Source organism: Vidua macroura, chromosome 13, assembly GCF_024509145.1.
Source record: "Vidua macroura isolate BioBank_ID:100142 chromosome 13, ASM2450914v1, whole genome shotgun sequence".
Taxonomy (NCBI): domain Eukaryota; kingdom Metazoa; phylum Chordata; class Aves; order Passeriformes; family Viduidae; genus Vidua; species Vidua macroura.
This window is the reverse complement of record NC_071583.1, coordinates 4,377,441-4,390,357: the sequence shown is the minus strand read 5'-3', so window position 1 is coordinate 4,390,357 and position 12,917 is coordinate 4,377,441. Positions and strand designations below refer to the sequence as shown.

The window sequence follows — 12,917 nt, the reverse complement described above, 5'->3', positions numbered from 1 at the left end:
ATATATATATATATATATGTGTGTGTGTGTGTGTAAAGCATGTATGAAGATATGAACAGAAATAAAATTACAATATTAAAGTAAATAAAAATATTAGAATAAATAATGGCCTAAAGACAATTGTTAACGACTATTAATACGTACATGATAAAATACGTAACAAGAATTAAAATAATAAGAAAAAGAAGAATTCAAATATTGGAATAAAAAATAAAAATTAAAACAATTTTAAAAAAATCAATTTAAAACAATGAAATAGGAATTCAAGGGGTTCTTTGGAGCTGGCCGGCTGCTCGCCTGCCCGGGAGGGGCAGGAGCGGGGCCGCGTCGGGGATGCCGCTGCTCCCGGGGACGCTCCCGGCGCCTCTCCCGCTCCCAGCAGCATTCCCGGGAGCACTAGAGGGCACTGTGGGATTTGGGCCACCCCGGCCTCCGCCGCCGCGGGGGTCCCGAGCCCCCTGCGCTGCCCGGGGGTGGCTCGGGAGGCTGTGGGAGCAGCGGGAGCCGGCCCCGGACCGGCGCCGTCCCCACGGGCGCGGGGCTCGGCACCAGCCGCTGCCGGCGGGCGCGGCCGCGTCCCCCCGCACGGGACGGGGCCGCATCCCCGCAGCTTCCCCCATCCCCGGGGGGGCGGGGGGGGGTCCCGCCGGCCTTACAGAAACCTGAAACACCCACCCACAGCCCAGCCTCTCCCTGCCCTCGCTGCCTGTGCGATTAAAAAGTCCGCGCCGTGCGGATGATTTCGGCGCAGAACGCTCTGCCGTGCAAAACGAGCGCAATTAATGCCTTTGAAACAATTTATGATTTCCGGCCTACTTCAACATGTATTAGCATATACCTGGTTTCTTTAATATACACTTTGTTTTTCCAAAACCACAAACATAGTTGCTGGAATTTCATGTGGAAGTGCTTAAGGGGTTGAAAGTTAACACCTTTGTGAGCCGAGCAGTCTCACAGTTGCTGCTAAACAAAAGCCTCTTTGTAGAAGCTTTCTCGAAATGTTTTCTTAACATGTTCCAAGTAGTTTTAGGCAGGCAACTAAAGTAAACAAGATGTTACCATGATAAAAACACTTGTGAAAACATTACAGAGTGCACTTAGTAGTTTCTTTCACATAAACTCCCCTTCGTTTCATCAAAGTTAAATGCACATGAAGCAGATTACCAGCATCACTGCAACACCGGACTGCCACATCTATCCAAAGGTCTATGTCCTCTCTTTTAAAGAATACGTTTGATTTAAAAATGGTACAGCCAGGATTAAGCACGTCTAACCCACAATCAAATTATAGGGGAAAAAAAAAAAAAGGGAGGGGTGAGGAATAATAAAACCCTATTCAGTTCTCTGAATTTTTTGCCCTGGCTACGCTGCTGAATAAACCACGCTCCCTCCAGCCGGGATTTCCTGAACAACTTGCTGTATAAGGGGTATATATTCCTATGTTCCACGGTCTTTAAACACATGCAAATGAAATCAAGGATATAGTCCATTTTGCAGGAAAGTCGCTCTGTGCTACTAATTGCTCCTTTCCCGCCTGCGAGCCCGGCCCTGGTTAACAGGCCAGACACGTGTGCACCCTCCAGCCCTCACCTTGCTCCTGCAGCCTGGCAGAGGCCACAGGGTCACCGCCCTGAGACTGGACTTGTTGTTGTTTTTAGGCTCAGGGAGTGCTCTGGAGCATGCAGGGTGCTGCTGTTTCATTAGGCAGAGCAGCAGCCCCTGCTGCTATCAGTTAGCTCTGACTGATACCGCATCACATGATAACCAATGGCTGATGGATTCAAAAAAGAAACACGACACAACGACGCTAGAGCTGCACCTGATTTCAAAAAGAAATAGGGAAATAAATGCGTACAATAGCCCGTGTATCTGCTGGTTCTGATAAGTATCCTCCTGTTGGCTGTGAGTGAAAGACAACTAGGATCGTTATTTGTACAGTATTTATCTTTGAAATCAAGGGCCCTGTGGTGTACCTCACCTTGGGAACAAACACTACAGAACGATCACAGAAGAGTGTCAAATCTCTGGTTTTGATTTACCAACAGTTATGATATTTCTTCCTCAGGAGGAAAAGAAATGAACCATGTTTTAGACCTACGAGTCCTTTTTTCTCCCTTAACTGAAGAATCATTTTATTGGCATACAGGGCCTTCATTCCATATATAACTTCTCTCTTTGCCTTTTCACAAGGTAAGTGAAATTAAGCAATACTCGATACACAGGCTGTATTTCACTTGGTAAACAAGAGCTTTTCTCTTGAGGGGGCCATTGAAAGAGTGTCACAGATCACACAAGTATCAGAGAGAAACTTCAACCATCTACCTGTTATCTTTTCATTGAGTAATGAATTCTGATAAATGGCAACATAATTTAAGGACAGATGCTTTGCAGGAGACATGGAAGGCTACGGTATTTTATGAAGCAACATTCACTTAACAGTGTCAGTACACTGCTCAGGGACATCCATTTCTGCATTTGTTCTGGGTGAAATATCACTCTGAACAGTAAGACTTTGGACACTGCAGCATTTGGATAATGAAAAAATTTACACAAGATGATAAGTTTAGGAAGCTCACACAAAATATTTCTGTTGAAAGCTTTCAATGGAGGCAAAAACTAGACTGAAAAAACTAGAATTGATGGAGCAGCTTCAAGTCCAACCTGGGCTGGTGACAGCCTGCAGGTTATTCCTAACTACTGATTGCTGCACGTTATCTCCTCCAGGTGGACTGGGTCTATGTACTGAAACATCTCCAAAATGCCATGTAGAAAACCAGCCCTGCCTCTAACCGTGCTTGTGATTAAGAGCTGTGTTTTTTCTATGCATGGCCACGTCAAGCAGACCACTCAAGACTCCTATGGCATCTCCCTGAAAGCAGCTGCTCTCACCTGGAACATGGGACTAGCACAGGAAGCAAAGGTGACACAATCTGACCATATGCGACCACACACTTTATTCTACTGTCTAAGGCTACCACAGCACCTTTCCCTTGCACTTACAGCAGTAAAGACGAGAATTGTTTTAAAGGTCTAAATGCTATAGTATGGCATATGAATATGAATGAGCTGGCAAGTATGGCGAGATTAGCATTTACTTCACTTAAGTGAACAACAGGATGAATTACAAGGAATGAGGCCACCCTTCATGGAAATTTATGACTAGCACCTTCTTATTTTGTAATCCTCTTGTAATGAGAACCTTCTCATACTGTACCATTCCTCACTTGTAACATATGTTTAGAGCAGGAGCAGCGCCGCTCCTATGAACTCAGGAGGGTTTTGGCAGTGGAACCACAACCGGTCCATTCTGTTCTGAGAGCAAAATCCTATCTGTGTCATCTAACATCACCCAACAAACAACCTCTGCTTGCTTTTGCCCTTCCCTCCCTCACATAAAAATCCAGGGAACCGCCCCAGAAACAGCAGGTACAGCTGAACCTTTTGGGAGTAAGTCTACTTATTCATCCTGAAGAACCTCATGTATTTATGTGGACTAACTTCATGAGATGACTACTCTAAATGGGAGAAAAGTTTGTCCCTTTGTGCATTTAAATCACAAACATTGCTTGAGTGGCTTGTCTCTAGTGATCTTACAACTGACCAGCCACAGAACGCGAGCAAAGATCAGGGACAAGCCTTCAGCAACCTGGATGCACCCACAGCATGTGTGTACCTGGTGTCCTACCCAGACAAAGAACTCTTTTGTGATGGGAACAGGGGTGAGGTTGATGGTTTAGTTGTGGAGCAGCCATGTGTAAGCTATTAGGGCTCTGAGGTCCTTCCCTGCATCGGGATGCATGCACTACCACACACTGGTCCATAACGCACTGTTTATGCAACGTGTAAAACTGTGTTCTTTGGCAGCAAGGAAAAGGTCTGCAGCAAACTGCAGGGGCCCAATTAATATAATTATAGTTTATTTTTAGTAGTGTAGACTTTGTTCATTAGTTACTTATTTGACATAAATTAAATTTCACGTGATGTTCTGCAATTCTCTGTTCAATTATGGAGTTAATTTAAGACTAGATTTCTAAATTAAAGTGAAATCAAGGTTAAAACAAGGTTTTATTATTTACATGATCGATACTGCAACTTAAAAATTATTTAAATAAAATAAAATAAAATAAAATAAAAAAAAAAAAGCTGCGGAAGTGCAAACACTATTTTACAGCAATACACTGAACAAAACCGTAATTTCCCCATGGGGCTAATTTACTATCCCCTGTTAAAACGTTCTTGAGCCTGATCCAAAAGCCACTGAAGTGAAAGGGAGCTCTCTGTTGACTTCAATGGGCTTTGCATCAGGCCCAGGGTGAGTGACAGCACACAAAATTTCAGGGCATGCTTTCTGTACAATGCAAAAGCCAAAAAAAAAAAAAACATCCTTACTTTAGGAACGACTGGAAGTCTTCACATACTGCTTCACAGCCCGGCCATTTGCATACGCCGTGTCCGTACAGCGGGTGGCTGTGTGAGTGCTCCTCGTGGGATAAACTGGAGGGGAGAAAGAGAAGAGAGAACAAGTGCTGTGAGCTGAAGGGACCGTAACAATTCATCCCCACAAAGACTCCTAAAGAGCAGCAAACACCAGATCCTGAAGCATCCCCAACATCTCACGCTACCCGCCTGACTCTTGCCCATGGTTTTTCAAAACAGAATTAAATACCATTTGCAGTGTGAAACATGTGTCATTCTTACTTAGCTATCCTCCTACATTTCATTCATTAATTAAGAGGTTTGTAAAGAATTTAAATTAACAAGGACGGGGGAGAAATCATTTGACAGACCTGCTTAATATCCTGCTTGATATTTTGCTAAAAAATTTATGAACATTGTGTATTTACAATTCAACTTCATCGAGAAGTCATCTCCACACAGCAGTGTCCCATTACACCATACCACAGCTGGACCTGAGGCTCTCCTCATGGCTACAGAAAGGGAAAGCATCAAATTTGCAGCCTTGGCTTTCCCACCATGTTATTTATTTACTGGGTTGGTTTTTTTCTGTTTTTTTTTTTTTTTTCTCTTGTTCTTACAAGTCTGTGTCATTGCACAAATATGGCCCCCTTACATCCCAAGAAAGAAGATTTGAGATGTATTTTCCAATGCAAAATTCACCATAAAGAAGAGGGAGCATGCAATCAAAGGATTCCTCAGCACGAGGGGTTAGTGGGGGCTATTAACCTTGCCTAAGATTGGGCAGGAACGTCACAGGGCCTCCTAACTACTGAACCCAGGGTTAAAGCAAAAAATTCATATGAGCACTAAGGGGTTAATCCTTCAGCGGGATTCCAATCAATACGTAATGATTTGGCTGCACTGATCCAAGTCATGAGACGCTTTGATCCAGGCCATGTGGTGCTCAGGGAAATGTATCTGTTGCACTCACTGATGAACCATATTCTAAAATATCTTCTTTATTCGACTTCTGCATGGAAACTTCCTAAGGAAAGGAATTATTTTTTGCAACAATCTCCATAACCTTAGATGACTTTAAAAGCAGAATGTCAAAAAAATATTGAAATCTCTATTTTATGCTCACACATGTATGTATTTTTCATGGCAAATCTTTTTGCTACAGTATGTCTGTGCTGTATTATGGACTTCAAACATACACAAAGGATATGAACACATACCAGCATCTAGGTGTGGCTTTTATGAGTTACTTCATCCTGGATTACAGGTAATGTTATGGATAAATGCCTACTTTTTGCCATTTTACTTTTACACACACCTGAAAATGCTGTTTTAGTCTTCTTCTGTAATATTATCTGTCTCTGAACTCTGACAAAATTGTGTTCCTGTATTATTTCAGATGCACTGGGTAGCCAGATCCCTGTAAATACACTCCTGAGATGTCATCCCAAACACAAACTAGTTGGAAGAGAAATTCCTGCCCAGATTTTGCCACTTTTGACTTTAAGCACAATGAGAATCTGAAGTTTACTGAAGGTGTTTTTAAAAATTATTTTACATTGAAAAAATAATTTTAAAAGTACTGACCAGAAAAGGAGTTATGAGTTTTATATTAATCTAATTAATTATTTTATTAATATCCTTTTTTTTGGCTGTTTACAAATAGTCTTTCAAGCATAAATATATGTATGTGCAAGGTAATTTCCTAAAAAACCAACAGTAGGTGAAGAGCCTTAAAAAGGCCTTCTCTATATACAAATACTAGACTGGTTTAACTGAATCAGTCTTTTAAAAAATGCTCAAGTGAGGAGAATCTCTGTAAAGTTTTTAAAAGAACTAAGGAACTAATGCATTATTTGCAAGGAAATTAAAAAAAATGCTAAACCACACATTTGCTAAGCTAAGGAAGAGGCAGAATGGTTGAAGAACACCATGCACCCTATCCAAACAGGCATATGGTCAAACATCCTCTGAAAATTCAGAAAATAATGGGGTTTATCATCTGTTTCTGTACCTGGATACAGCAAAGTGTGAGAAAGGAGGATTTCATGTTAACACTCCATTGAAGTCCATAAAGACTACATATGAGAGTTATGATTTCAGTGTGTTTGGAAGAACAAAAAAAAAAAAAAAAAAAAAAAAAAAAAAAAAAAAAAAGCAGTGTATGAATCTGCCCAGTGCACGTTACCCACACACTGGGACTTGTGATGGCCAAGCAAGGAGTCAGTGCTCCGTGGGGTTTAAGCACTGTAAATCTCATTATAATATCAACAGGAGTCACATGGCTTAAACCCCCAGCAGGGATTTTTAAAGTTTCTCTGTGACAGCCTAAAGGCCATGGCCAAGTCAACGGAAAGAGCCCTACCGAGATTTCTATTTATTTTTAAAATCCAAGCGCAAATCTCTTTTCTTTCCAGGGAACTTGCACAAGACAAGACAAACTATGTAGGACGTGACACCCTGGTATTGTGTCCAAAGAAAATGACAGAATGACCAAGACAATATCAAACTCTAAATGATGCTCAGGATGTCAAAGGCTCGTGCTGTCAATAACCACAGAGGCTGGTGCTGACTGTAAATGGGAACTTAAAAGGTCACTTTGCTAACACGATGCTACGCGTAACACGCTTAACACCTACGCAGAGCTTCCACTGCCATTCAACCAAGCAGAGGAACTACTTCAACTTACCAAAAATAAGACATTTCAAAGAGAAAAAAAACCCCTCAGTCCTGAAAGACAAACGCCGGCCTCCTCTGCAGGCACTGTGCCATTCCGAAGGCAGCAACTCCCATCCTGCTCGGGGGGGTTTCAGCAGTGCCTTTCGGTGACCTTTATGTGTCAGTATCAGATTACTGCTATTTTATCCATCCCACTTTTGAAGATATTATAGATTGCCACTTGTTCCCTGACAGAGCCTGAAGAAGCACCTCAAAACAAAACAAAGAGCGGGTTTATACAGAGGCGGATGTAACGCACAAAGGATACAGCCAGTGGAAATGAATGGAGAACTCTGTTGAACTGATCTAAGTACTCTGTTTGGGCAAATACAGGTGGAAAAAGAAGATTTTAATCCTGTACATAAATAAACAGCTTTGTGAGCATGATGCAAACCTATAATCTGAAATTGTTCACTGATATTTCGCCTGCACGCAAGCACAGCTTCTGTAATCTGGATGCATCCTAGGTCTTGCTGCCGGAGACAGACTTTTAGAAGATCTGAGCATTGGCAAGCAGAAGCAAGTTTTAGGTCTGTTTGATTTCTAATGACACATTAGAGTAGGTGTTTGTTTCTGTCACCCTCTCCTTCCCAGGAATGCATATTCATGGTCGGGTACTGGTGATGCAACACCAGCTAGTGGAAATCATTTTATAACAAGACATAATTTTCAAAGTAGTGAAGGAATAAATGATGTAAATTCAGGAAAATGTGGGGTTTCTTTCTCTTTGTAAGGTGCTTGCATAAAAAATAGTTAATACAATAGAATTACATCCAAATAATGCAATAATGATGCATTATTACATTGAACTACAGCAAAGAACACTCTGGCAAGTGAAGTGTCTTGCGTAAGACACTTATTCATGACATACAAGAGAATAATAAAATCCATGTATGAGACTGAAAACTGTGTGTCTACTTATTTTCTGCTGCTTCCAGCTCTGTTTCCAGTATAGAGGGGAAGGGAAAAGGGACAGGCACTTCCACAGCTCATCTGGGCTTGCTGGATAGAGGAGAGGAAATGTAACCTCTTCCTTATTCCCCCTACATTGCCTCATAACCCCTTGCAACGATCTCCAGAGGGTCTGGTAGCAATTTCACTTCCCATTCCTACAGGGATGGCTGTTGAAGCTGCTACTTGCACAGCCCACTCCTGCCAGCCACTCATCTTTTGGAATACACCTGCTCTCCTACAGCATCCTGGAAGAACCACACTCTGGGACACAACAGCACAGGAGACAGAGACACCAGAGACTGCTAAGTGCTGATGGAGAGTGAAAATGACACCCCAAAGTGAGATGGGAACATGCTGGGTATTGGGGAAAGCAGTGACCAAAGCCCCAGCATGAAAGCTCCCCCCGTTTAAATGGCTTCATTCAACCCCCAATTATTAACCACTGGGAACTGGGTGGAACTGGGTGCTGTGTTTGCACACCCACTGGCTAAGAAGTCACGGGTAGATATAAAATCCAGCTAAGCAGAAGCCTCAGTGTCTGTGCTTCTGCCACACAGTGGACTATATTTTAAATATTCATGATGCTGACATACTTCATAATTCCACTCTCTTTCTTCCACATCTGCTTGGGCCAATGATCTTTGCCAAAACACTGGGGGAAGTCAGTGATGTAGAGAAGCATCCTTGACTTTCTATTACATTTATGAAGCATCTGCTCACGTTCTAACAGAGCTCAGAACATGCCTGAGCCACCTGCACGCTGAAAAATCAATACCACGTCTCCTGCTTTCCTCCTGCAAGAAGCTGGAGTACAGCACCCTCAGAAAGTGCAGAACTGCTTTTTTAATTTTACTTTATTCCTCAGGGTCAATGGGAAATGACCTCATCTTTGCCAGCTGCCATGAAACTGATATCCGTGTACAGCCCAGGCAGGAGCACGGGGCTCTGTCTCACACCACATTCCCCCTCTCTGATTTAAAAGGCACAGCCACTGAGGCAGAATGCCACAATTTTGGTCCTGTACAGGAGAAGGAGACACACACCTGGGAACCAACATGGCTCTCCCAGAGTTGTGACTGCCCAGTGAGCTCTGAAGCTCACCAGAAGGCACTGAAAGAAGAAGGCTGCTGAAAAAGTCACAGTTTTCTGAGTCAAACACTCGCTGTATCTGATTTTAAAATGAAACGGAAGAAGTAATGATTAAATCATCGTACAAACTGTACTCAAGTGTAAGTTCCTGCCTTCATGAGAGAATCAACTGAACAAAGATGCAAAGATGTGCTTTGCAGTGAAGTTCTGCTGGGAAAATCCCTTCAAATTCTTAGTAAAGTGGCACAGCATCTCTTTCCTCTCTGAACTGTGAATTAAAAAAAACCCAACCAATAACTAAAAAAAACCCAGAAACCAACTTCTAGATACTCATGCTCCTGTCCAAGCCTCAGGAATGGCCCAGGAAGCAGATATGTGATCTAAGCAGGGGGCTGTCCAGGCAGGGTGATGCCTCTCCATCACTGGATAAAGCTTAACAGAAGGTCATGGGCATGCAGGAGAGGTGGAATTTGAGGTGAGTGGTCAGTGACAGCTCTTTCTACAACTGGCTTGCAAATTTTTGGATGCTTTTTAGATGAGCACTTCTCCTCTTCCTCACTACTTTAGTCCAGAACTAGGACTAGGAGCTGCTCATGTTTTACATCAAGCCCTATTGGAACTAACAAGAGGTTATATTACATTTTAAATTACTACACCAATTTAAGACAAATCAAGTTAAAACTGCAGCCCACAGGCTGAAAGGATCTCATCTAATTGGTGTGCCCTAACTTGTGTACTCCTGTAGCATAAGAAGGAAAACAGCAGTGCTGCTGTAACACGAGGCCACCTGTGCACCCCAAGTCACTGCCCCCCATTTATGCCTCTAGTGGCACTATTCCCTAAATTCCTGTTCTGCAAGGAGAACACTGGAGAATCTGCAGCAAGGCTAAGACAAAATCTGGCTGACATTCCCCTTCCCTTCTACCCCACCCTCACTGCAAAGAGCAGAATCAGACTGGATAATTATAACCATCATCTTCTGGTTTTGATCTATCCACTGATGGTTTGGATTATTAATCAACATTATGACCCTCCAGCACTCTAACACATCCTCCTTCCAGTGGCAACCCCTCTTCCAGCCCTGCAGGATAACTGCCACAGGGCCTGGACAGTCACTGCCCTACATCCCTTCCTTGGAGAAATTAAATGTATTTCTAGAGCATTTAAAAGAAATGCCCATTGCAAAAAAATCCATCACTTATCTCCAGTACAAATTCCACTCCTGCATTTGAATTAACGAGTTTCTCTATGATTTAAAACTCTTATTTTTTTTTATTTCAACCTTATGCCTAGGTACTGTGGTGAAAAGTACATCAAATATACCCAGACACACATGATTTGAAATGCTGGATTTTAAATTCCAGCACTGCTAACTAATGAGAACAATTTTTTCCTTCTTCTTCTTTGTAGCATCACTTCATGTACTTACATACCATAATCATATCCTCCTAGAGCCTCTATTTTTCCAGGGTGTAGATCTTTAATTCCCTTTAATCTGTCTTCATAGCCTATTCCCTCCAACTCCTTTATCATCCTAGCTGCTCTCCTCTATATTTGCTCCAGCTTCCCTTTATCCCTTCTGCAAGAGAGTGGCCAATTGTACATCACACTCAATGTGGTTTAACTGGTTCTGCATAAAGTAGAACAGGAAAAAAAAAAAAAAGGACTCAGATGCAACATGCATGTTTATGCCTCCCATGACTGCATTTACCTTTTTGACTAAGACATGGCACAGAGTGTCCCACCTTAATTTCTCAACCCCGATTCTGCCTCAGCCATTTCCCACACAACTGATGCTGAGCAGCTGACGTGTCATGTCAAACCCGCAGTTTGGAATTTTGATTTCCTAGCTGGGCTACTTTCTACTTATCCCTGTTAAATCTCATTTTATTCCTCTCTGAACAGTCTCCTAATTTATTCAGATTAAAACGGATTGATTCAGTATCTTAGTTTAATTAGGAAAAAAATGTGATCCAACCACTTTCTTGGGTTTTTTGGGGCTGGGGGGATGTTCTGCAGGTTTTTTTTTCAGCCTTTTTTTTTTTTTTTTTTTTTTAACACTGACTTTCAGCGCAGCAATCCCATCCCTCTTACACACCCAATTCGCATGGCAGAGGGAGGTGGCAATGGCAAAGCTTTGGCCCCAATTCAGCAACCCTTTTAAGAACACACACAAGTATAAAAACACAGGATTAGACCTTGGACTTCACTGAGATGGAGGTGTAAAATTACCAACGAACATACCTACTTTGTAAAAAGATCCTGTTTGCCAACCTTATTTTACTGTAATTTATATTCTGTTGTAACATTTGAATTTATAGTAAAAGAAAACACTGAGAAACAAGATCTGTACTTGTTCAACCGAATTCTATTCTGTTACATTTAGAGTTGAGGCAAGTCTTCCACTCTTATATAAACCGGTGATACGTCAACAAATATGATTAACAGGGATTATTCACGTCAGTATTTTTCACCCCTGTCCCACAGGCACAACAAAACCTGCGCAGAAGGTGACTGTCACATCACACACAGCCTGGCAGCTCGCTGGGGGGGGGCCTTCGCCCACCCCACACCCCTGCAGCAGCAGCAAAGTGCCCTTGGGGAAATGTTTATAAAAATATAATTAAGATAAATAATGACTCCAAGGGAGAGCTACAGCTAGAGCACTGCATTCTCTCTGCCGCACGCTCTCCCCTTGGAAGAATGCTGTTTAAAAAAGCACTAAAATACAGAGGACACAAGCCTGCTTCCCCAGGGAAGCGTGCTGAATCATACAGGTAGTGTAAATATCATATGCTGCTGCAGGTGCTAGGCGGTCTATTTGTTTGTGTTTACTAAAAGGCATAACAAATAGTCCCACTAAAACAGAACAACACTTGGCATTGGACCGATAGGTACCAGAGCAGCCACGAATCACATTCATGCAGTTAGATCTGAACTGCTGGGCAACACTAGAGCTTGACCCTGCTTTTTGGGAGGGCTCCTTGCCATGATTTGCCCCTCTCAGAGCACAGAGAAGCTCAGCATCCTGTCTGAGCATCCCACACCCAGGGAAAACCATGCAACAGCGGGAAAGAAAGCCAGAAAAAGACAAGAAATACAGAACAGACTTGCATGACATACGTGGCCAGCTAACATCGTTTACAGCTTTGCAACTTCTGAGTTAATTCACAGTATAAACAACAAGGAAAATGTTTCTTCCGAGCAAGACTTCCTGTAAACTGTTCATTAGAGCGCGCAGAGCGCAGGGCTGTGCACCTGCTGATTAACCATGCGCTCCAAGAATAAACACAAACCCCAGCCAGCCAGATTGTTCTGGAATTTGCTCTGAGCTGATTTTTCTTCCCCCACGTTATAAATTGGATTCTACAATAAAACAAACATCAGAACATAGGTTGCCGAGAGTTAAAATCTACTTTTTACACTACATTGACCACAGCACCCACAGGCACAGCTACAATGTCTTTCTATGAATGGGACAGATTGCCATATGGATGCAGACACTGAACAAGCTGTACAACTCCTGGCGACAAGTGCCTAGGGGACTGTCCTATATTAGCACCACCTGTGCTGTGGAAATTGTGCTCTGTGTATGAAATGGCATTTAAGGGCCCATCGTGATGTTATTTTTGAGTATATACAAAAAGGAAAATTACAGTTAAAAAGAATTTGCTGGCTAGCGGATCTGTTGCTCGGTTCCCGAGATCATCTCCCAAAGGAATAGCTCTCCTCTTTATTCA

General features: G+C 42.5%; 1 protein-coding gene across 3 annotated transcripts in view; it reads right to left on the bottom strand.

Moving 5' to 3' along the window:
• Positions 1 to 12,917, bottom strand: part of FOXP1 (forkhead box P1) — a 174,464-nt gene that overhangs the window by 42,638 nt on the left and 118,909 nt on the right. For all 3 annotated transcript variants that reach the window (XM_053989268.1, XM_053989267.1, XM_053989269.1), the window contains exon 9: positions 4,390 to 4,494. In XM_053989268.1, coding sequence (XP_053845243.1) covers positions 4,390 to 4,494 — 105 coding nt within the window. The remainder of the gene's footprint in view (positions 1 to 4,389; positions 4,495 to 12,917) is intronic.